The sequence below is a fragment of the Poromitra crassiceps genome, assembly GCF_964638095.1.
Source record: "Poromitra crassiceps genome assembly, chromosome: 18".
Classification (NCBI taxonomy): domain Eukaryota; kingdom Metazoa; phylum Chordata; class Actinopteri; order Beryciformes; family Melamphaidae; genus Poromitra; species Poromitra crassiceps.
The window spans coordinates 9,548,852-9,571,841 of record NC_139636.1 but is presented as its reverse complement, the minus strand read 5'-3'; the positions used below and the strand labels follow the sequence as shown (position 1 = coordinate 9,571,841).

General features: G+C 45.5%; 1 protein-coding gene across 1 annotated transcript in view; it reads right to left on the bottom strand.

Annotated features, from left to right (window-relative positions):
• Positions 1-22,990, bottom strand: part of LOC310792915 (cadherin-13-like) — a gene marked incomplete at both ends in the record, with an annotated part of 254,334 nt that overhangs the window by 91,683 nt on the left and 139,661 nt on the right. Inside the window, one exon of the mRNA XM_083654682.1 lies at positions 3,723-3,863. Within this exon, the coding sequence (XP_083510808.1) occupies positions 3,723-3,863 (141 nt within the window). The remainder of the gene's footprint in view (positions 1-3,722; positions 3,864-22,990) is intronic.

The window sequence follows — 22,990 nt, the reverse complement described above, 5'->3', positions numbered from 1 at the left end:
TTATCAGCGGCACAGATGGACGGCGGGGCGAGCATATTCTCCCAGTCATCACTGGGGAGAGAGAGGGTGACAGGGGGAGAGAGAGAGAGAGAGGGAAAGAGAGAGGGTGACAGGGAGAGAGAGAGAGAGAGAGAGAGGGTGACAGGGAGAGAGAGAGAGAGCGGGGGGGGGGGGGCAGAAGACACACACACACACACACACACACACACACACACACACACACACACACCACAGGCACAGAGAAAGTGAGCAAAAGCGAGCAAAAAAAAGAATACAGAGCCTGACTGTCAGGCTGTTTGAGTGAGGGGAGTGATAAGAGCCATCATGGCCGTGTTATGAGGAGCTGGGGAAATAGGCCCAGTCAGACATGGTGTGGAATTAGCAGAGCCAGAGGGAAGAGAAGACATACCTGCCAACACACTGCTGAGGTTGGCAGGAGTCTCCTTATTTTTACCTCTTTCTGCTGTGCTCCTGATTGGCAATTTCTCCTGATTTCATAGTGAAGCAAATGAAACGGCTGTAGAGGCTCCGTGTGAAAGCCACAGTGAAGAGATGAAAGCAGACATCACTTGGTGCAAAAGTCGAACAACCCAAACAAAAGCGACCTGCGAGTGCAGCATGCAAGTGTAATAGCAAAGCCTGAGCACAGCACAGTATCTCAGACACAGAGAGTATGTGTAGATGATATAAGCTCAGCTGTGCTCGGCAGATCAAATTCATCAGGACAAACATCTATCATCTAGCACCAGAGTATACATATAGTAATATGATCTGGCCTTTCAGATGATTCAAAATCACTTTTTTTCTTGGTTCCCCTTCTCATAAAAATCAGGATTAGCCTCACTGGACGGCAGGGTGGCTCAGTGGTTAACACTGTTGCCTCACAGCAAGAAGGTCCCGGGTTTGAACCCCGGTCCGTCCCAGGTCCTTTCTGTGTGGAGTTTGCATGTTCTCCCCGTGTCCGTGTGGGTTTTCTCCGGGTGCTCCGGTTTCCTTCCACCATCAAAGACATGTATGTTAGGGTTAATACTCCTGTCAGTGCCCCTGACCAAGGTACTGGCAAAAGAACTGGAGTTGGTCCCAGGGCGCTGCACAGTGGCTGCCCACTGCTCCTAGTTCTAGGAAGGTTCCTAGTAGAGGATGGGTCAAATGCAGAGGATGAATTTCCCCAAGGGGATAAATAAAGGATCACTTAACTTAACTTAAAATAATCAATCAGGTCAGAGCCCAATCCCCTAAGGTAGAAGCATCAGTTCAGTTCAGTTCAGTGTGGGAACCCCTGCCATAGAGAATGAATTGCCGAAAGCGCTGGCAGGTAAAAGCAAAAAGAAGCGTTCTGTGGACAGCAAATAAGCAGCAAATTTATTTAAAGAGAGTTCAAAGTGAGTGTGACCCCCATATTGCTATGTACAAGAAACTGCAACACCTCATGAATCAACTTCAAAATATGTAATTCTGCACAGGGAAAAAGGTGAATGAACCTCATTCCAATGCTGTGATGGGCTACACACCGCTTTAGAGTCGTAAAACTGGTTTCCAACCTGCTTTTGGACTGCACTTGCAATTTTGTGATTTGTCTTTTAGATAATCTTCCTTTTATCCCTGAATAATGAATGATATGACGGCTATGCTGCACACTTACACTAAGACAAATGTCATCTTTGCATATTGTGGCAAATACAAGTGATGCTGATTCTGATATTATCCCATCATGTAACAATGTGCAAGAGCAACAGAAGCAATTGATGAGAGAACGTCTACACTTGTTTTCCTGCACAAAGCCTGTTTATCATGAAGCTGCATCACACATTCCCAACCACTTGTTTTTTCATTCTTTTACACAAAAGAGAGAATTCAAACACTTTGATGCAGAAAGTCACATTGGCAAAGAGCGAGGAGAGAGCATCCCTCCTGGCTGGCTGACTGACTGACCTCGTGGAGTTCTCGTGCAAAGACGTGAGCATAGCCCGCTCTTAAATCTGCGGTAGATCAGTTTGCTCTCAAGTTCAACCTCAGTTGGTCAAATCGCCGAGCCACAAAATTGGCTTTGAAAGCAAATAGCAGAGCAATGGCTTCTTATCTTACTCACTTATGTTCACTCATCGATTACTTCTGCTCAAAGATGTAATAATGTCACCTCATAAAACCTACAATGAGTCTTTACAGGAAAACATTCAGAGAACATTTTCTTTTGCTCGCTCTCTCGCTCTCTCTCTCTCTGTATCTTTCTGTACTCCCTCTCTCTCTATTCATCTTTTCATCATCATCATCATCCTCCCCATCTTCCTCTGCTTGAGCTGCTCCCAAGCTGGAAGAAGGGCTTTTATGGATTGCATCTGGTCTGCAGGAGGGGGCGTGTTCAGTCTGCAGGAGGGGGCGTGTTCAGTCTGCAGGAGGGGGCGTGTTCAGTCTGCAGGAGGGGGCATGTTCAGAAGAGGACAGCTGAACCTTCTTCTGAAGGAAGGGATTTGGGGGAAAAGTTCCTTGAAAAGAACTGGTCTGAGCTGAATATTGAGTTGAATAATTTATGATGTGAACTGTGAGCTGTCACAGGCACAAACTCGGGAGCAAGGCCGCGTGCAGGCATGCACAGGTACACACTCACAAACTCTTTCTCTCTCTCTTTCACACAGACACACACACACAAACACGCACACACACACACACACACACACACACACACTACACGTCTTGATGGCGGTCATCTGGGAGGTCAGAGATGATTCATGGGCAGGTGTTGGAGGCATCCAGGGAGAGTTGGAGGATAGAGGATTTATACAAGGAGCTTATAGCACCTTCAAACCTTTGTTTTTTAAAAGCTCCATTTCTCCAGGCCGTTCAACAGAACTCCTCCCCGTGAGAAATGAGAACATTAACTGGGACACGGACAGCGCCCCCTGGCCCGCCGCCCTCTGAGGCTGTTTCACATCCGAGCTGCGCTCCGTACAAGCTCCGATGACACCCCAATGCATCATGGGAGGGCTGCGGGGAGAGGTTGGGTCAGGGCAAAGGGTGAGGTATCTGAAACCCTGACAACAGCTCTGAGTGCTTCTATTAAGAAGCGCACCAGTCAACGTTACAACTGCTGCTTCAGGCGACGGCCTCATTCTTGTCCCGCCCTTTTCCTCACCCCCAGTGGAGAGAAGGAAGAATGCAGGAAGAACAGAAAAAACGCCAGGCTACTGCAGCTTGTGACTAAATCATCATTGGCATGATGATGGCATGTGATTTATAGGGTGCTATTTTTATTTTCTGTATGTGTAAAATGTTCTTATGTAGCGTGACTGGCAGCCATTATTGGTTTTAGACTGTTAGCTTTAGTCCAATTGTTCATGGCAAGACCGTTCTCTCCGCAGAGGCACAGCATTTTATGGTAAATGCACTACCAGCGCGACTTCTCCCGTAGTACCCAACTAACATAGCAACCATTAGCCAATCAGCCTTGGAGCTGACTGTGCAGACCTCTGCAGAGTAATTTTTGTTTTTTGACAGGAGCGCGGAGCACGGTGCAGACCCACCACTGACCCCCTGTGGAGCTCCACACTCACTGCACTGAACCTCCGCACCGCGAACACCGGACACACCGCAGTAACCATACATTAACCTGAACGATCCTAACATTTGATCGCTCCGGAGGGCTCAAAACTGTCCCAAGAGGAGGGAACGAGCAAGAGAAACAGAGCGCAGCATGCAGAAGAAGTAAAGCAGAGGACATCTCTCACCAGCGGGTGCGTGAACTCGGGGGCGTGGTCGTTCTTGTCTGTGATGGTAATGGTGGCGGTGGCTGTCCCCGTAAGGCCCACCTCGCTCCCTGCCATGTCCTTGGCCACAATCTCCAGCTCGTACGTTGTGGTGGGCAGGGTCTGGAGAACATGGAGGAACACACAGCAACACAGCAGTGAGAAGAGAGAGACATGGATATACTGTACACACACACACGAGAAGCCAGGTAGCAATGGCTGAGGAGACAGAATAATAAAACAAGAGAAACAATGGATAAATATAGTCCTCCAATCATGTATGTGGCTATAAAGCCCCAAACGCACTGGGAGTGTCTGACGCTCGCGTTTTGAAGTCCACCCATTATTTTAAAATGGCCGAACGCGCACCAAGAGCGTTCGGACGCGCGTCAAACTGCCTTGACGCCCGTACTCCGAACCTGTTTCGATTTCGTGGCGTCAAATGAGGTTCCAGCAGGCAGCGACCAAAGCGCTCTGAGCTCCCCTCCTCTCTCTCTCTCTCTCCCCCTCTGCCTACTTTAATCTCACGGCAGTTTAAATATAGCAAGCGTGTAAAATATAACGCTACAGCAAGACCGTCTGAACAAAGTGAAAACGTTCTTCTAAACACATCGGCTGTCAAAACATAGTTCCCTGCTGCTGCATGTCATGATGAGATCAGATCGGCAAAAGTTTGGATAGACTGGATTGCTTCCCGCAGCAGCAATGCCTTTTTTCTCCACACTGCCTGATAGACAGGTAGGACGATTACAGCCTCTGACTGACAGTCATTGTGTCTGCCTAGATATAAATTTGTGAACTTTTCCCCCAAAATACTACTGGTTCTGTGCTATTGGTATTTGGAATCTGATGCTTGCAGTGCGCCAACCAGTGGTTATTTCTAGCTTATATGCTGTGACATTTAGTCTATAGTATATAAAGGAAGGGAATGAGGAGTCTGGCAGAGAGAGTCAAGGTCAGAGTAGCGTGTGCCTGAAGGTGCAATCAAACACACACACACACACACATACACACACACACACACTGTTTGACAATTATAGTACACAGAAAGGAAGCTAGTCAAAGCGTGGCACGGATGCATTCTCAGTGATTAGCATAATCAGGAAGTATTAGAGAATCTATTTGAGAAGACAAAACAAATTGTCATTAGATGATTAGCCGAGGGTAATTGAATTAACCCACTCAAAGCAAAAGTTATAACACTTCATTGTCACATTTTACATTTGCCAACAGCCTTCTAAGCAGGCTTCAAAGTCATCACAACACACACACACCCGCACGCACGCGCGCACGCACGCACGCACACACACACACACACACACACACACAATACATCAACGATATGTTTAAATCACCGGTAAACACTGGCCACACCTCTGGGTAGAGTTCAGTAAAGGACATTATAATAATCACACATAGCGTATACTGTTATAAGTATGAATAGATGAAGGAGGGAAAAGAGAGAGAGAGCGATGGGAGAATGCCTTTTCCCCTCAAGGTGATGTGCACGAGGATCAAAGTATCAACACATTACACAGTTTATGCTCGTTTCATGTTGAAGAATCCTGAGGGCCTGAAGCTGCTCTTTAAACACATCTCCCACAATGCTGTGGGGCATAGAAGATCAAGGTTTCTCAGTCCTGCCTGAAAAAGACACGCTTTCTCCTCGACATCGCCTCAACTCAACGCTCTCAACCAGAGGCTCACTTTTGAATCTGTAAGCCTTGCATTTTACCTTTGCATTTTACAGTCAAATCAGGTTTGTAGTCACTTCCCCACTTTTGTTTCTCTTTCTTTTCTTTTCCTTGCCATCTTGTGTTTGTAGTTCGATGTTGGCTGAGGACAATGAACCAGTTGAAGAAGAAGAGATGATTAGAAAACTCAACTCAACCCAACCCACACGGCACTTGGTTCTTACAACACACCGATAACTTGCACAAATAATTCATAAGATTCCACATCCTTAAGCGAGCCGGCTGTCCTTGATTAAAATGTTGTTTTCCTGAACCTGAGGTGCAAAAACCTCCAAATTAGACATATGGTAATATCTTCTCCTACGCTCACCTCATCAGCATCTCTGCCGGCGTCTGTAATCTATAGAACAATTTACCACTCGAGAAACAGAGTCTAAACACACGGCAAGACGATAGCAATCATAATGATCACAGCAGCAATAATTATGTGTTACAATAAGTCATTCTTAATAGAAATGTTGACAGTGGGATATAAATAACAGGAGGTATAGTGGCTGGTAAAGTGGTATATAATGTTTGACTCCATGTTGGAAATGCCTGTGGGTGTCATGATGTCTGCAGGCCGGCTGATGGCTGCTCAGTTGTTGCTCCTGCTGAGGCCATTTCTCCGTGCGGTTGCGTTGGAAGATGGCTGCTGGCTCCATTTCACATAATTCAAGAAGTGGAAGATTCAATTCAACTTCCCTGACGTCCTGATAAGGCAGGTTGTGTCATTTTACCAACATTGGCTGCGTTTCCCAACAAAGAAGCTGCTTAAGGAGTTAAGAAGCTTCTTAAGGAGTTAATAAGGAGTTAAGAAGGCTCCAAAGAAGTGTTTCCCAAATGCCTTCTTAACAGCCTTCTTAACACATCGCTAAAGAAGGCTCTTAAGAAGGGTTCTGTGAAAGGTGCTATATACATCCACAACATTCTTATTATAAAAGGAATCCATTCTGATTAGAGGAATATAGCCTACGATAAAACATTTAAAACACAAGTAACCATATTACATAGAGGAGAGATTTTCAAGTGTTCAAGAAAGGAAAAAGGGAACACTATATTATGATGTCCTTTTGCCTGACACGGCTGAATCTGCGAGTGTTTCGTCGTTAAGAAGGTGTTAAGAATGCCCCAGACCCTTCTTACAAAACCTTCTTAACGAAAGATCATCCTAGGCTAAGAAGCAATCGGGAAACGCGTTGGCTTCGTTGGCTTCTTACGGGAGCCTTAAGAAGGGTCAAAGAAGCTTCTTAGCGCTAAGAAGCTTTTGGGAAACGCATGCCTTCTTAAAGAAAGATCATCTTAGGCTAAGAAGCAATCGGGAAACGCGTTTGCTTCTTACGTGAGCCTTAAGAAGGGTCAAAGAAGCTTTTGGGAAACGCAGCCAATAGATGGTTTGATTTAGGTTTTGCAAATTGCTTGTTGGACGTGGGCTAAATCCCTTGGTGAGGATGTAATGTTACCATTGCAGGGGTTGCTAAGTGGATGTTAGCAGTAACATTAGTTGTAGTATTGAGCTATTATTGGTGATTGAATTGTATTTTTCATTGTATGATTGAATTAGCCAAGATGCCCACAGCCAGCAAGCAGAATGAACAGCTGAGTTTTTAAATGCATGGTGATTTACCACTTATTCTTTTGAGCATGGCTGTTCTGACTGCCTGAGACCTCTCTGTGCTCCACCCCTACCTCATACCTCATCATTTCTCTGGTGTTTCACACCATACGCCGAAGCAACGCTCAACCTACGCTGAACCCACAAGTGTCATTTCGGCATCGTTGTTAACAGGCAAAGCCGTCCACACCAGCGCTGCGCTCAAGCTGCGCTCAAGCGATTGTTCAGGATTCAGTCCTATTTTCCAAGCATGAAGCGTGAAGCTGCCAGGCATGAAGTCAATGGGAGTTGTGGGCGGGTTCGAGGCGCACCGAGCGAGGCGCTGAGGAAAAGAGAAAGCTTCTGGTGTGACCGGTTAAGCGTCAGCTCAACTTCAGCGTGACCAAGAGCTGTGACCCAATATCACCTTTGCCCTGTGCACAAATCCTCGACTCGGGTCAGTGCCAAACAGAGCATCAGTGGCAATTGTCTGTATATAGGATGTGTGTGTGACACACACACACACACACACACACACACACACACACACACACACACACACACACACACACTTCCAGTGGATAGAGGCTGTATTCTTGTCAGCTCTCATCATTGATAGCCCTCTAATCAATTTGACCTGAGGCAGGCAGGTGGACGATCAATGTCTAGACGCCTTCAGGCTCCTTTTAATTACCACGTCAACTCGAGCGGGAATCTTCAGCACAGAGAAACACCGCTCATTGAATTGACACATTGAGGTCAGGAGGAAGTTCATGTGTGGACTCCTGCCGGCCATCTTGGGTGTGTCAACCAACCATACTTTCATGCTCGATAGTCACCTAAAAAGACTCGATCACCAGTAGGTCTAGACTACCTTCTTGGCTGTGAACATGAAAAGGGGGAGATCATCATCATTTACAAACAGCTCAGCATATATATATATATATTTTTTTGCAAACTGCAGCGCATTCAAATCCCTCCAATGCCACAGGGAACAACACTGTTTGAATGCTTTTAACTGCCAGTTGCTCTTTACTGGCGACTTTACTGTATCTGCCGAGGGAATCCTCCAGCCGCGAGGCTCGTTCTGTCTGGTAAAACTCTCTCTCTGCTCGAGCTGCTTGCCCAGCAGAGAGTGTGGAGGGAGAGAGACAATGAACAGGTGTTTAACTTTCTATCAATACTTTGTCACACATAGTGGGTGACAGGGGTGTCCCTCACAACCAGCTCCTGCATGATCAAACAGCGCGTGTAGCAGATGGTGCTCCACGGACCTGTGCGTTTATTAAAGCTGTGCACACACACACCCTCAAACACACACACCCTCAAACACACACACCCTCAAACACACACCCCCTCAAACACATGCATGCACGCACACCGCCGCACACTTTTGCCCTGCAGCTGGAGAGGAGCAGGGCTCTGGGATTCCTGCAGTCTCAGTGGTGTCTCAACACATTGGAGTGCAGCCTCCTCTGGAGACTGACAACGTCTTAATGAGTCCTTCCTGAGTCTCAACTCAATTATAAACTCTCTGCCAGTACCTGGCTGAGGAAAGCTGTTCACACTCACTCTGGGCTGGAGCTGCGTCGATGGGGAATTGTCTCCCCCAAGATGTCTGAAAACTTCTTCAGGCGTATATAGTGTACTGTAGTTTGAGATTCACCGTTCAGTCGGCCAACTTCAATTCATTTTTTTCTACTCAATTTGCAATTCAGTAGAAACAATTTGATTCAAGTTAAATGCGCAGCAGTGTCTCTTTTCTTGTTATTGGTCCATGGAAAAAAAGTGATTTTGACGAGAGGCAGAGTGAGTCAGGGGCTCAGCGGCACAAAGCCAGGAGAACAGAGAGGATGAGAGTCAGAGCGAGGGAAGGAGCACGGATCAACCAAGACCGCTGAGGAAAGTCAAGTCAAGTCAAGTCAAATTTTATTTATATAGCACCTTTCATACACAAGGCAATTCAAGGTGCTTTACAAAAAAATAATCGAAAAAACAAGCAGCAAAGCAATGCACATATAAAAAACACATAAAAAACACAGCCGACAGTTTTAGTTAAAATATATACTCAAATTAACAAACATGAAACATTATTTCTGTTTTAAATAAGTTACAAGGCACTCTTCAGTATTATTATTACATGTACAGTCCATTTGTTGGAAATGTACAGGAATCCTTTTTTTAAATTACAGGCCGAGAGAGGCAGTAGTTTAGTAGCAGTTAAAAGCAAGAGTAAACATAAAGGTCTTTAGCTTGGATTTAAAAATAGGCAGAGTAGGGGCAGATCTAATGTGTTCAGGGAGTTTGTTCCAGTTATGAGAGGCATAGTGGGAGAACGCGGCTTCACCATGTTTTGATTTGGTCCTCGGGACAATTAGTAGACCAGTGCCTGAAGATCTCAGGGATCTGGATGGTTCATAGTGTAGAAGCATTTCAGAGATGTAGTGTGGGCCTGACCCGTTGAGAGATTTGTAAACTATTAGCAGAATTTTAAAGTCTATTCTAAGATTTACTGGCAGCCAATGCAGGGATTTGAGAACTGGTGTAATGTGTTCAGCTTTCTTGGTTCTTGTTAGAACTCTAGCAGCCGCATTCTGAATGAGCTGTAGTTGTTTAATAGCTTTTTTGGGAAGACCATTGAAAAGACTGTTGCAGTAGTCTAGCCTGCTAGAAATGAAAGCATGAAATGAAATGAAAGCAGGAAAGGAAAAGACAGCTGCCTAACATCAGGGAGACTCCACATTAACTCAGTGAATAGGTGTGATAGACTCCACATGAACTCAGTGAATAGGTGTGATAGACTCCACATTAACTCAAGCCGTTTTCCCACATGCGCTTTGTACCGCTAAATGACCGGAACGTGGTCTAATGCCTGCATGTGGGAAAGTCGTCGTGCCGGTATAAGCGCGACCCCGTCATCGCGGAGATTTCACCAGTTTCGAGCCAGTCAGAAGAGCGGTATGCGCGATAACAGGCGCAAGTGTAGAACGGATCCAGTCATTTGCCGGCATGGGCGAGGTGTACACACGTTGCTTAATGTTCCAGCGGGCATAATCTAATCATTCGCGCACATTAAAGCAAACTGGCGAAATGATCTTGTGATCTCTCCTCTCTGCTGCCTGCTCGCTCTCTGGCCACAGTCGTTCAGTCCTCCTCCTTCAGTCACAGGCACAGCCCGACAGGGACACAGACGAAGCAAATGCACGAAGCGAAATGTGCAAGTATTTTGCTTACGTTGCCGACAGCGAAGGCAAGCCCGGACACATCAAACGAAGCCAGTCTGTAAAAAGTGCTTCAACGCGACAGGTGAACGGATAAACAAGCAAACTTATTTCACCATCAAGAGTTTTGCCGACACGTCACTCCCCACCCGCTCTGCAGTGCCGCCCCGCCCCCCAACATACAGCCAATTTCGCTGCTAGATTCTCATATGCGAGAGCCGAAGTGTGAAGGGAAATGTCCGATATTGACTTACAGGTAATTTTCCGGTACGCATGTGGGAAAACGGCTTCAGTGAATAGGTGTGATAGACTCCACATTAACTCAGTGAATAGGTGTGATAGACTCCACATTAACTCAGTGAATAGGTGTGATATTAGAATCTAATTTGCTGTTGGCTTGATTTGTTCTCTTAAACTCTTTCCACACCCTTCGCTCGCCCCAGCTCTCCAAACCAAACCACTGCCTATTCTTCAGGCCTCTTTTCAAAGCTCAGGGGAATGATGGCACACACAAAAAGCTTCCCAAAAAGGAGTCATATAAAAGCCACCGGCGGTGACAGAGCAACATTATCCCTCTCACCGTAATACCTTCTCCCTTTTCTTTCAGGCTGAAGCTCTTTACCGCCTGGACACATTCCAGCTGTTTCTCTGCCAGGCGTCTCTGTATCCGCCACCTCTACCTGAACTGTCCTCGCCAGTGAAAGGACAGGCGCATTATGTGCCTACACTGTTTGGAGCCTTCTGCATTGTGTCTCTTTTTCCTCATCTGCATGCACACTTCTCAAGCAGGTTCTACTTCACAGGTTCTAATGGCCAGACTAGGGTCGCCACCTTAGCAATTAACCCTTAGAATTCCATAATCACCATTCTATGCTGTACTAGGCAAATTATCATGAGAGACAGTGGACGGACTGTTTTTTCAATGGAAGCTCTGCGTCAGAGTGTTGAAAAAAAAATCTTGATTGTTGTCCCAGATGAAACGATTACATCAGATAGCTATGCTCCTTTTCACCCCGCCCCCCTTTGATCTTAAATAGGCCTGTCCTTTAGCCAAATGCTAATTTTTCTGCGATTGGATGGCGAGCACATATGTTCTGGAAATTGCTCAGAAACCCCCTTATTGTCAATATGGGCCCTATTCTCCCACAGGCCTTAGGCGCAAAAACTGGCGTTAAACGCAAAAAAACGTGCCTTGCGCCTGCCTCGGGAAGATAGCACCATGGTTTTAGGCCCCGAAATGCGCTTTACGCCAAAGAGGCGTGGCGCAGTGCCAGAATAGGCCAGAATGGGCGTTTCGGCCTTAAATACCGGCCTAACAATATCTTCCGCCCTGGCGTTAATTTAGCGCTTAGTGCTTTTCAAAACCAGGCCTATTCAGTGCCCCGGTTGCGCGGAGCTCTCCTCTGCCATCTCACTCTCTGTCCCCCCCCTCTCTCTCTCACTCCCTCTCTCTTGTGCATCAGACAGGCACAATACGACTGCTGGAAAAGAGGTTCGCCGGTTCTATTATTGTGCGTAATTGCGTGGACTCTCCTCTGCCATCTCACTCTCTGTCCCCCCCCTCTCTCTCACACAGTATCCAAGTTACATACTGTATGAGGAATTTGTCTTAGTGTCTGTATGCAGCGTAGTGGTCAGCTAAATCAAATATATATATGAGCGGAGGAGTGTTCCGTGGATATTAAATATGTTACGTTGAATTTACATGAAATTTACAGTTAAGAGTTAAATAAATAGCCAGTGAATTTACATGAATTTACAGTCCGAGTTTACATTGAATTTAGATGAAAGTCAAATATGCATGTACTGTATATATTTCAGAATGCAGACTAGCCGTCAAAGTCAGACTGTGTTCATGAAATACTCTCAATGCAAAGTGAGAGAGCTCATTTGATTCTGCTTCTGCAGAGAACATCTGCCAGTTTACTGCCAACGAGCTGTCTTGAAGGCATCCAGCTGTAGTAGCACATGAAGCCATGAAGCAAGATGTAATGAGACTTCATACGCCGTGTGGCAGGATTACAGAGTGTGTTTCAACACTAGATGATACTGCTTTGGAGAATGGATGTAACACGTTGGACTGTCAGGGAACCAGCATGATTCCAGTTCTTCTCAAAAGGGAACAAAATGAGTACCGGTAGATCAAAGGATTCAGCTGGAGAGGAACCTCTCCAAAACAAGAGTGCCATTCAACGTGTGCTGAAGTCAAACAAGTCCCAATTTTCCCCCCAGGCTGGCGCACAGGGCTGTCAAGTGAGCTCTGTCGTTCTTTTACTTCTCTCTCCCCCTCCTCTTCAGCCTTTTCATGTCTAATTTCCGCGTTTGAGATGCGATACGATATTGTCAGATTTCTCTGAAATGTGTCGTGCATCATAGCAGCTGTGTTCAGAATAAACACAATGACATGACATCGCACATGAAAGAAAAACAATTACATATAAACACCCGAGGTTGGTTAAGCAACATAACTGACTGGGGAATAAAACAATTCCTCAGTCTGTTGTGTTCGAACTGCCTTGTAGATGGCGTTGGTACTATGAAGCACATGTGAAGGGTTGGAGGACATACTATCAGCTATATTCACCTTATGTAGCCCTGCCCACTTGACCCATCAAAACACCGTCTGTTTTACCTGCTCACTAGTACTGTACTGTCACAGGAAGTGTAAACACAATAGGAAGTAACTGGCTGACCCCTGTGTTGGAACATAAGGTGAATAGCCTTAACATGTTCTTGAGGTAAGCTGCCTGGAAAAAGTTGCTCTAGTGGCTGGCCAACAATGTTGGAACAAATTATCAATTATTTGGACAGCCTGTCTTTGAGCTGGATGGATAAGCTGACGTGTCTGCACAACGTTATGTACTGTACGTTATGTAATGTACGTTATGTACTGTATGCAGCCACGGAGTTAACGTTCGTCCCCCCTTGCTCTCATTTTGAGCACTGAAGCATGTGGCACTACCATGGCATAGCTTTGCAGTGACAGCTCCCCGCCAGCGGGGTGCTGCTGCAGCCCCCTAAGCACCCCTGGTTCCCACGTCCCTACGGACCCTGAATCCAATGTCTGTAAAAGGCTCCTTGACAAGAACGCTGCCGTGTTTCCCTATGTGACGTTTATCAGTGCTGGCATGTTGAACAAGATCTGCATGATATGCACGTATTTCACACGTACTGTATAGAATCTGCACAGTACCTTCGCATCGTCCACCACTTGAGGTTGAATCCATTCCTCCACTCTCTTTCTCCCCCTCTTTATTGATTTCATGATTTGAGGCGTGGATTCAACAAGGTGCCAGAAACGCTCCACAGGGATCACAGTCCACGCTGCAATCATGTTGAGAACATCTCATTCCACTTCATCTCAAAGGTGCTGTATTAGGTGGAGATATGGAGACTGTGCAGGCTGGTGGAGTCAACTCAGCTACCTCCTGGATCCATCAGGAGATGATGTTTCATTGGTGACATGGTGCACATTATCCTCCTGGAATAATGCTGCAATATCCATTCGACCAAGAGCAAATGTGGCCACGAAGTGACGCGCTTGGTCAGTGTCAGAGCACCAGCGCTCCGGGCATCAATGTTTATCATTAACGCTAGGCACTCGCTCGTGTCGGCTTCCAGCGAGCGTGGTAGCTTGTGAACATACTGTGAAATAGGCTGTCAGTCAACACTGTGTATAGAGGGAGCCAAGCTTACCTGGTGCTAGCGCTTGGACGGATAGCGTAGCTGATCCAGCCGCTTGTTTCGATGGGCTCGCTCTTCTCTATCTCTGCAAACATTCTCTCATTCAGTTAAGCACACGGACTTAACATGAAAACAAAGACGTCTACAAGCAGGTATAATGTAACAAACTAGTGAACCGGCTGTCGCCATCTTTACTGTTGATTCAAGTCAGAGATGAGAGGGAAGGATAAACTCTGAAGCCTCCAATATCAACTTCGGTGTCACTCAAATGAAGACAAGCTTCGCCCACTTTTGATTGACAGCCATCGTTACCAATCCATGAGCGATGTGACCGTGACAGTCAGCAACAATGTATGGGAAGGTAGTGGCATTCAGATGATGCTGTGATGGTGATGGTGCTGTACTAAGAGCCTCATGTGCACCAGGGAAACATCTCCCTCACTATTACACCAGCAGCCTGTACTGTTGACACGGATTCAAATCACAGCACAAAGCAGGATTCATCTGACCATGGAGCATTTTTCACTCTAAAATCCTCCCATTTTGGCGATCATGCGCCCCCTGTAGGGTCATCTTCGTCTCCACGGTCTGCTGCTGCTGTAGCCCATCTGCTTCAAAGTCTGAGTTGTGTGTTATAGATGCCCTTCTATTCTACACATTGCTGTTGTACTGAGCTGTCGTTTGCATAATACTGTTGTTTGTTCTCTCGTCAATGAGGCGTTTTTCACCCTCAGGGCGGCAGCAGCTGACTGGATGTTGTGTGTGTATCACACCACTCTGGGTAATCTCTCGACGCTGTAGTGTAGCGGTTTCAGAGATACACCGACCATCACGCCATCTTCAAAGACGCTTAAATCACACTTCATGGACATCTATAACGTTGAGTCAAACAGTAGCTGAGTCTCTCCACCCTCTGTCTGTGCTTGATGCTTTATATAGACTCACTGTCTGGAAGAGAGAGAGAGCTGTCTGTGCAAACGCGTAGTGTTCCTAAATGTGGCTAATGAGTGCATTTATTCACTGTGAGATACATCACATATAGGAGAGTTTGGCACATTCTTAAAAATCGCCTCGTGCAAAAGAAAAATCACAATACAATCACATGCGCTCTCTCCTCTCGCTCCCCCCGCCTCCCTGCTCCTCTCCCAGCCTTCATTGGCTGATAGCGTGCAGGCTACATATTGATCGGGGAATTGCATTACGGCGTTGACGATATTTATCCCGCCTCATCAGGCCAATTAGAGGCGGGATGATAAGCTGCTGCAGCACCAGAGTCCCCCAGCTCTATCTGATGAGTGCAGGGCTAATGGGGGTCAAGGTTGGCTTTAAGGCTACGGTGAGTTGGAGCAGAAAGCGAGAGCCGGGGCTAATCCAATCAGGTGCATCAGACCACAACCTAATCGCTGTCAATTAGACACCAGTTAGATGTATATTGGGGACTGAAATATCCCCCCATTACAACGTACCAACGTACCAACGTACCCCTCTCTCCTCTCTTTGAGTGTCTGGTGTGAGAGCGCTTGAGTTAAGTGCAAATCATCACCTCATGCCTGCTACCATCAGAGGTATCAAAGGGCCATCTGGGAAGCGTGTGTGTGTGTGAGGCTGTGTGTGTGTGTGTGTGTGTGTGTGTGTGTGTGTGTGTGTGTGTGTGCATTTGTGTGTGTGTGTGTGTGTGTGTGTGTGTGTGTGTGTGTGTGTGTGTGTGTGATCTTCCAGTGAAGAGCCCAGGTGTTGTCGTTTAAGTGTTAATTAGATTAGTGTAGATCAAACGGGGGTGGCGTTCGTCAGGGAGTGGGTGGGGGGGGGGGCATCATGCTGGGGCACCGGGTCCAAATACTCCTCACCCACCAATTAGGATGAATTAATCATCAGCTGGACTCATTTGATTGGTTTACCCCAAAGCTGCATGGGGATGTGATAGGGGAGAACGCAGATGAAAACATATAAAAACAAAAGCCAAAATCAATTGCAAAATGTAAAAGAGACACAAGCAGGGTTCTATAATTAATTAAAGGGATACGCCACTTTTTTGGGAGTTCAGCTCATTTGCCATATCCCCCCCCACATAACCAAGGTACACCATGCCTTTACCGTCACTGTTTGAGCAGTATACAGTGAGCTACTGTACAGTCGTGAAGTTAGTAAGTATCGCCTTAGAATGGAGGCCAATGGTACACCTGTTCAAAATAACCAAAAACACAGATCTAATAGGGCCAAAATACATGTTGTGCTTCGGGTACCCCGAGATTAAATATTAATCCATAGTTACGTGAAACGTCATTTTCTGAGTAAATCCCCACACCGAGTTACTTCCTTGTTTGCCTGTAAAGAGCGCTTCCGCTGTACACAGCGCATGCGCTGTATGTCTCGCATGCCTGGCGGCCATGTTTACAAAGTAATTCCGGCTTTGTATTTACCTTAAAAAAGATAATTTCTCAGCATTTGGAGTAATCAGAATCAGAATTATTTTATTCGGCCATAGAAAATTGACTTGGTGGAGTTGGTGCACATGTTACCTGAGATATAGGCAACACAATAAATACAAATAAAGTTAAACACAAGATATGGACAGAGTATTTATATATATATATATATATATATATTTAAGCAATATAGCATGAGAGCCAGTGTGTTGTGGCAAATATATCCCGCTGATAACAACTTCAGCAGCGGGATATATGCCACAACACACGCAGCTCGAGCAAGAAGATAGACTAGCAAGAAGATAGACGTGCGGGTGATTTGATTGGATCGTTCTGGAGACTGAAGTTGACATTGGCCAATCCTGGCGCTTGCTGAGAAGCTGAGAGCTTTCTGCAAAGCCCGACACCAACTAACGTTACATCTTATTTAGAAATGCGGGGTTAACAGCCAGTCTTTTTTTTGCAAAGAAGACATTAGCCCGCGTCTATTCTTGTACAAAACATAATTTTCTGCGAAGTATTAGTAAAGTTATAAGCGAAGATCGATTCACAAGGATCTGACAGCTGTCTCCGCCATTTTTTTCCCCCTACATTGTCATTTGAGGTAACCAAAGCCTTTTAGTAAGAGAGTTGCGTCTCATAACCCATGGCCATGGGTTATGAGAGTGGTATACGGTATATTTATACCATGGCTGTGAACCAATCAGTTTGCTTGATTTGAGAGAGCCGTTTTATAAATATATATATATATATATATATATATAAGTATATATATATATATATAAATATATAAATATATATATATATATATATATATATATATATATATATATATATATATATATATATATCATAAGTTAGCAAGGCAAAGTGACAGGTAGGCTACAAGTACAAAGTAGAGTTACTGTACACAGATAATAGAACTGACTCAAGCATGCAGTAACACACACACACACACACACACACACACACACACACATACACACACAAACACACACACACACACACACACACACACACACACACACACACACACACACACAGACATTTCTGCAGCCAGTCTCGGTGGGGTGCCTCTCTTATCCAAGTCCACACATATTTCAGGGCTAAACTAACTTAGCCAATGTGGCTGATTCATTCCCACAGCGGGACTGAACACCAGAGTAAGACGAGGCACATGAGTGGTAGCAGACATCAGGTGGAGGCTGTTGATGTGGATTTGTGTGTTGAGCACAACAGGGAATGAGAGCAGATGTTTACTCAATCTCTCTAAATGTCTGTGTTCTTCTTCCTCCTCCAAAGCTTACTGACGTGGTCACGCTACGGTAAGCTAGGCCTACTCTTACGTCTGCTTGGCTTTGGTAAGCCTGTGCTGTGTCGTGTCTGTGTGTGAGTGTGTGTTTGACTACTTTGTGAATGTTAATGTTAGAACAGTCTGTCGCTTTCCCTAAGAAACGATCTGTCCAACAATCGTGTGTGTGTGTGTGTGTGTGTGTGTGTGTGTGTGTGTGTGTGTGTGTGTGTGCGCATGCGTGCGTGTGTGTGTAAGCCTTGCTGCCAGTTTCACATGGTGACCGACGTTGGTACTCCAGCCTATTCGCATGCGGCCCAAAAAGCATTTTCCCCATAGACATCCATTAGAGAACACAGTCCTCTGATAAACTTCAACACCACACAAGTACAAAAAACACTCTTTGAATTCTGCAATGATTAATCCTGTCAAATCACTCACAGCCATGTAATAGGTGGTATCAGAGCCCCGCCTGGTCCATCTGTCAGCTCAGCTCACACAGTGCCAGGTTGCTTTCATCCAAATCATTTCTCTTTGCATGAGGCCACTGGGTTTAGACCAGAACACAGCCAGAAAATGGAGGTCTCACATTAGCTGTGTTTGTTACACCGCATTCCACATAAATCTATTTGTGAGCCATTTGTTATTATTTGTATGCCATTTGTATACCAAGTTTTGTTCTTTTCATTTTTCCAATGTTTTAAAATGCTTTCTACCCTCAAAGCTATTTCTAATTTCATTTAATGAGTGCAACTGTATGGTCCATGGGTTTATTAGGTATGGCCAGCCAATTTGGCTAAAATGTCTCACTGCGTTGCCATCAGTAGTGACTATGAGGCTGTGACTATCTGTCAGTCAGAAGCACAGCGGGTATTTACAACTCCTAACAAAGGCCTGCCGATATGCTCATCCTGTGTGATGAGAGAGGAAAAACATGCTCCATACTGGATTCTCTGTGTAGCATCAAACATTGTGGTGCTATAGACGGTTTTAACTTGACAACAAAAACATTCTAAATTGAACCCCCGCTCACTTCCTGTTGCAGTGTTTGCTATGGACATTAAAGAAAAAAAAACATTCAAGTGCAGGACTGACCATTCCGTGAAAACCGTCTATACAGCTGAGCAGCGAAAACAAAAGTAACGATGTCGAGTGAATATTTCTGCAGTTTGCCGAATGCTGAGAAAAAGGAAGTGCTGTGGGGTTGCACTCTGGTGAAAACCATCTATAGGATTAAATCTGAAGGCCTCTCAAACACCGGAGCCAATTACAGTATGTTGCACTTGCTTCACAAAAGACAGCAGCCTTCTAAGTGTAGCCCTGCATCCAGGTAGACTACCATTATTATTATTATTATTATTATGATTTTGTCTTCTCTACACTGCTGGAGTGCTCTTCTTTTCAACTTCAAGAATATAGTGGCAGAACCAGACAGCGTGAGGGTGAGCCTGTCTGTTGACTGAAGACTATTTCACCAAACATGTACATGTATCTCTCCAAGGAGACTGTTTTTAATGGTGGGGGGGGTGGGGGGGGACACTGGCGGAGAATATGATATACGCATACATACATACACACACACACACACACACACACACACACACACACACACACACACACACACACACACACAGTAGTCGTACACAAGAACACACCTACTGTATACACTGTATAATAGAGTGCTGTAAAAGCCCACAGGTGTGCGCACACACACACACACACACACACACACACACACACACACACACACACACACACACACACACACACACACACACACACACAGATGATGGATGATCGAGGTCAAATTTATGTTAGCATTTGATTTCTGCTGTGGCTTCATTCTTCTCTATTTCTCCTGCTTGTCCTTCTCAATGAAGCTCCTCTCAATGCTCCTGTCTACCTACAGTGTCAACATTCCTCTCTCTCTCTTTCCATATATACAGTGTAAACAATCCTCTCTCTCTCTCTCTCTCTCTCTCTCTCTCTCTTTCCATATATACAGTGTAAACAATCCTCTCTCTCTCTCTCTCTCTCTTTCCATATATACAGTGTAAACAATCCTCTCTCTCTCTCTCTCTCTCTCTTTCCATATATACAGTGTAAACAATCCTCTCTCTCTCTCTCTCTTTCCATATATAAACCTGCCGATGTCTCCTGGGAATGATGGTTAATATGTTGTCATGGTGCCATGGTGGCACTTGGGGGCCAAACGGAGTGATTTGACTCCGGCTGCAGCTGAAACGGAAACGTGGCTTCTAATTGCTGGAAAATGTCAGCGCAGTTGATTAGCAGAGATGTGCGCCTCTGCAAAGGGAAATCCAAATGAAAAGAGTTGATGAGTGCATATTTAATGAGGCTCCCACGCATGCTAATGTTCATTTATTCCACTCAGTTTCCTCTCCTGAACACCGTCTTGCTAATGTGCTCTGAGTTGGAGGAAGAACAGGTGAAGTCAGACTCGGCAGCCTAATGGGTGACGCACAGAGACGTGACCTGTCATCATCTCAGCTAAGTGGTCAGTGTGGAATTGCGTTCGTGTTCTCTCAGCCGCCAAAACGTGTCGACAACAGATTGTGCAGGGCTCCAAATGGCACTATGGAGGGGAAAGTAGACAAGGTTGCACAAGCAATTACCGTGATATTAGGAGGTAGAAATGAAATACTTGTCAGTGTTATTTAAAAATACTTGACACAAAGGAGCCGCTTTACACACAGGTGAATAGAATAGCTCATGGATGAAAGTGATGCTGTGTAAAATAGGACAGGCCTTGGTCACTGATGATTACTTTTGACGAGTTTCTTTGCTTTTGATGAGTTTATGAGTTCAGGTTAATTGGTGTAGTTAATTGAAGCATTTCTACACTCATATGTTCCAATAGCACTTGCAACTGAAATGTAGATTATTGTACACCAGCGTGGGTGGTGTTGGTGTATTTGTCTATTATTGTATTGTCCATGGGCTTCAAGCTATTTGAAGTTGTTATCAAATCAACAGTGATTATATCAAAGATGGAAGAAATCATATAAATGAGGCCAATGTCATTCGACTTTTATATATCATGAGACAATCATTCTAAGATGAATAATTCTGTGGACAAATTACCCAATAGGTGGGCACTTCTCTCCTGCTGAGCCAATAGGAGGCAACTTATGTTTCCTGCTGAGCTGACATTAACTTTCCTGGTAAAAATAAAAGAAGTAAATGATGAGTAAATCTGTGGTCTCGGCCTCGGCAGCTCGGCAGTTGCGTTGCGCTCAGTTTATATGCCAATCTTTGTGTGGAGTCTGTGCTAGCCCAGATGCACAGGACCAGGACCCCCTCTGAGAGTCTAATTAAACAGCTACGTTTGCTGACACACACACACACACACACACACACACACACACACACACACACACACACACACACACAGACAGACACGTCTCATTAAGACAAGTCACACCTGGTCTGCACAGTGAGGGACACGTGTCACAGTCAGAGGCACAGACAAAGATGATAGTCATCTTGCTCGTATGGGCTGGTCTGTCTGAGTTGCAATTAGTGGCTCCTGAGCAGATTTATTTAATATTTCATGTATTTTCATGATTTTACATTTTCCCCTTTCTCTGAAGAACCTACCCCCTGCAGTACCTCCACGTACCCCTAGGGGTATGCGTACCCCAGTTTGGGAACCACTGCTCTAAACACAACTTACTAGTCCATTTCCTTGATGGTTGTCTCTCTGACCGCAGCGTTCCCTCCCCTATGAGGGTCCTGTTGACCTGCCATGCTTTATTTCATTCATGTATGGACTGACTAATATGTACATCTGCCCAACTGAAAGCCCTGCTGCCACCTGCTGGGTGGCAGGCAGGGAATACAGACGCAGGCTGGATAGGTGCTTAGTAAGGCTTCTCACGTCTGCCTACTGAGGAGACACAACAACTTGGCCTCCGACACTCCCATTCCTCAACTGGATTGATTCACACAAACCAGCAGCAATCTAACTCATCAATATTCACAATCACACTGGCCTGAAATAGCTCCAAGCTCAGGATCTTAACCCTCGATGTGGAAGCTGTTATTAGTACCCGGCATCAGGGAAAGAGAGCATTTTAGATTGTTTTTGTTTTTCATCTACACCGTACCGGTACTTGAAAGATACAGACAGTACTAGGATACAATCACTCTCAACTTGGAACATCAGATTGCCGCGACTGCACTTGATGTCACTTTGAGAGGAGTCAGTGGATCCACATGGTGGAGCCTGAAGTGAAGTTCAGGCAGCAGCTTTCACGACTCTAAACAGCTGACATGAACATGTCATAATACTCAATTACAATTAGGCTACATCTAAGAATGGATGTCTACTAATACTTCAGCGGCAGCTGAAGAAATTCAAAGTGCCAAAGGCCACGATGGTGCACTTCTACACCTCCATCGTTGAGTCCATCCTCACCTCCTCCATCACCGTCTGGTATGCTGCTGCCACAGACTTCCGCGCATCATCCGCTGCGCTGAGAAGATAATCGGATGCAACCTGCCATCCCTCCAGGACCTGCATGTAGCCAGGACACTGAAGCGGTCTTGCAAGATCATGGCCGACCCCTCCCATCCTGGCCACAAACTCTTTAAGACACTCCCAAGAGACTGAGGTCTGCCAAGACCAGAACCACCCGCCACAAGACCTGCTTCTTCCCAACCGCCATCAGTCTCACCAACAAGGCCCGGAAACCCCTTCCGCCAAGGACCTCAACAACACCCCCCCCCCCACACACACACACACACACAAACTCACTACCTCCTCCTAAACTCAACTGAAACCCCCCCCCCCAAATCAATAAATAAATACCTTCTACCGTTAGCTAGCTGTTAGCCATTAGCTACGTTTGCTAACTAACTGTTCACCAGGCTCAAAACGCTGCAACAGTACATGTAACTTTTAACCAGTTCGAGTTGCACTCTTTCCATAAAGTCCATCAGCTTTGATATCTGTTGGCCTGTTTGTTGACAATAAGCGAGATTTTGGCTTCTAAAATAACATTTTTCACAGAGAAATGACTGGAAACAGTATTGCTGCTACTTCCGCTTTATCGCAGACAAAGAGTATACTGAAGACAAGATGAGGCGCTCTTCTGTTTCTTTTACAACAGCGCCTGCACTCAACATGAGTGGATCGAACTATTAGGCATCTATGTAAGGTCTTTTGCACAAATGGTGACGTGCGCTGTTACAGGGCGAGCACATGTACGTTTTCATAGAACATCAACGGTGAAACAGGTAAGAAAAACTGACTGGATGATGGAGGCTTTAAGGCTT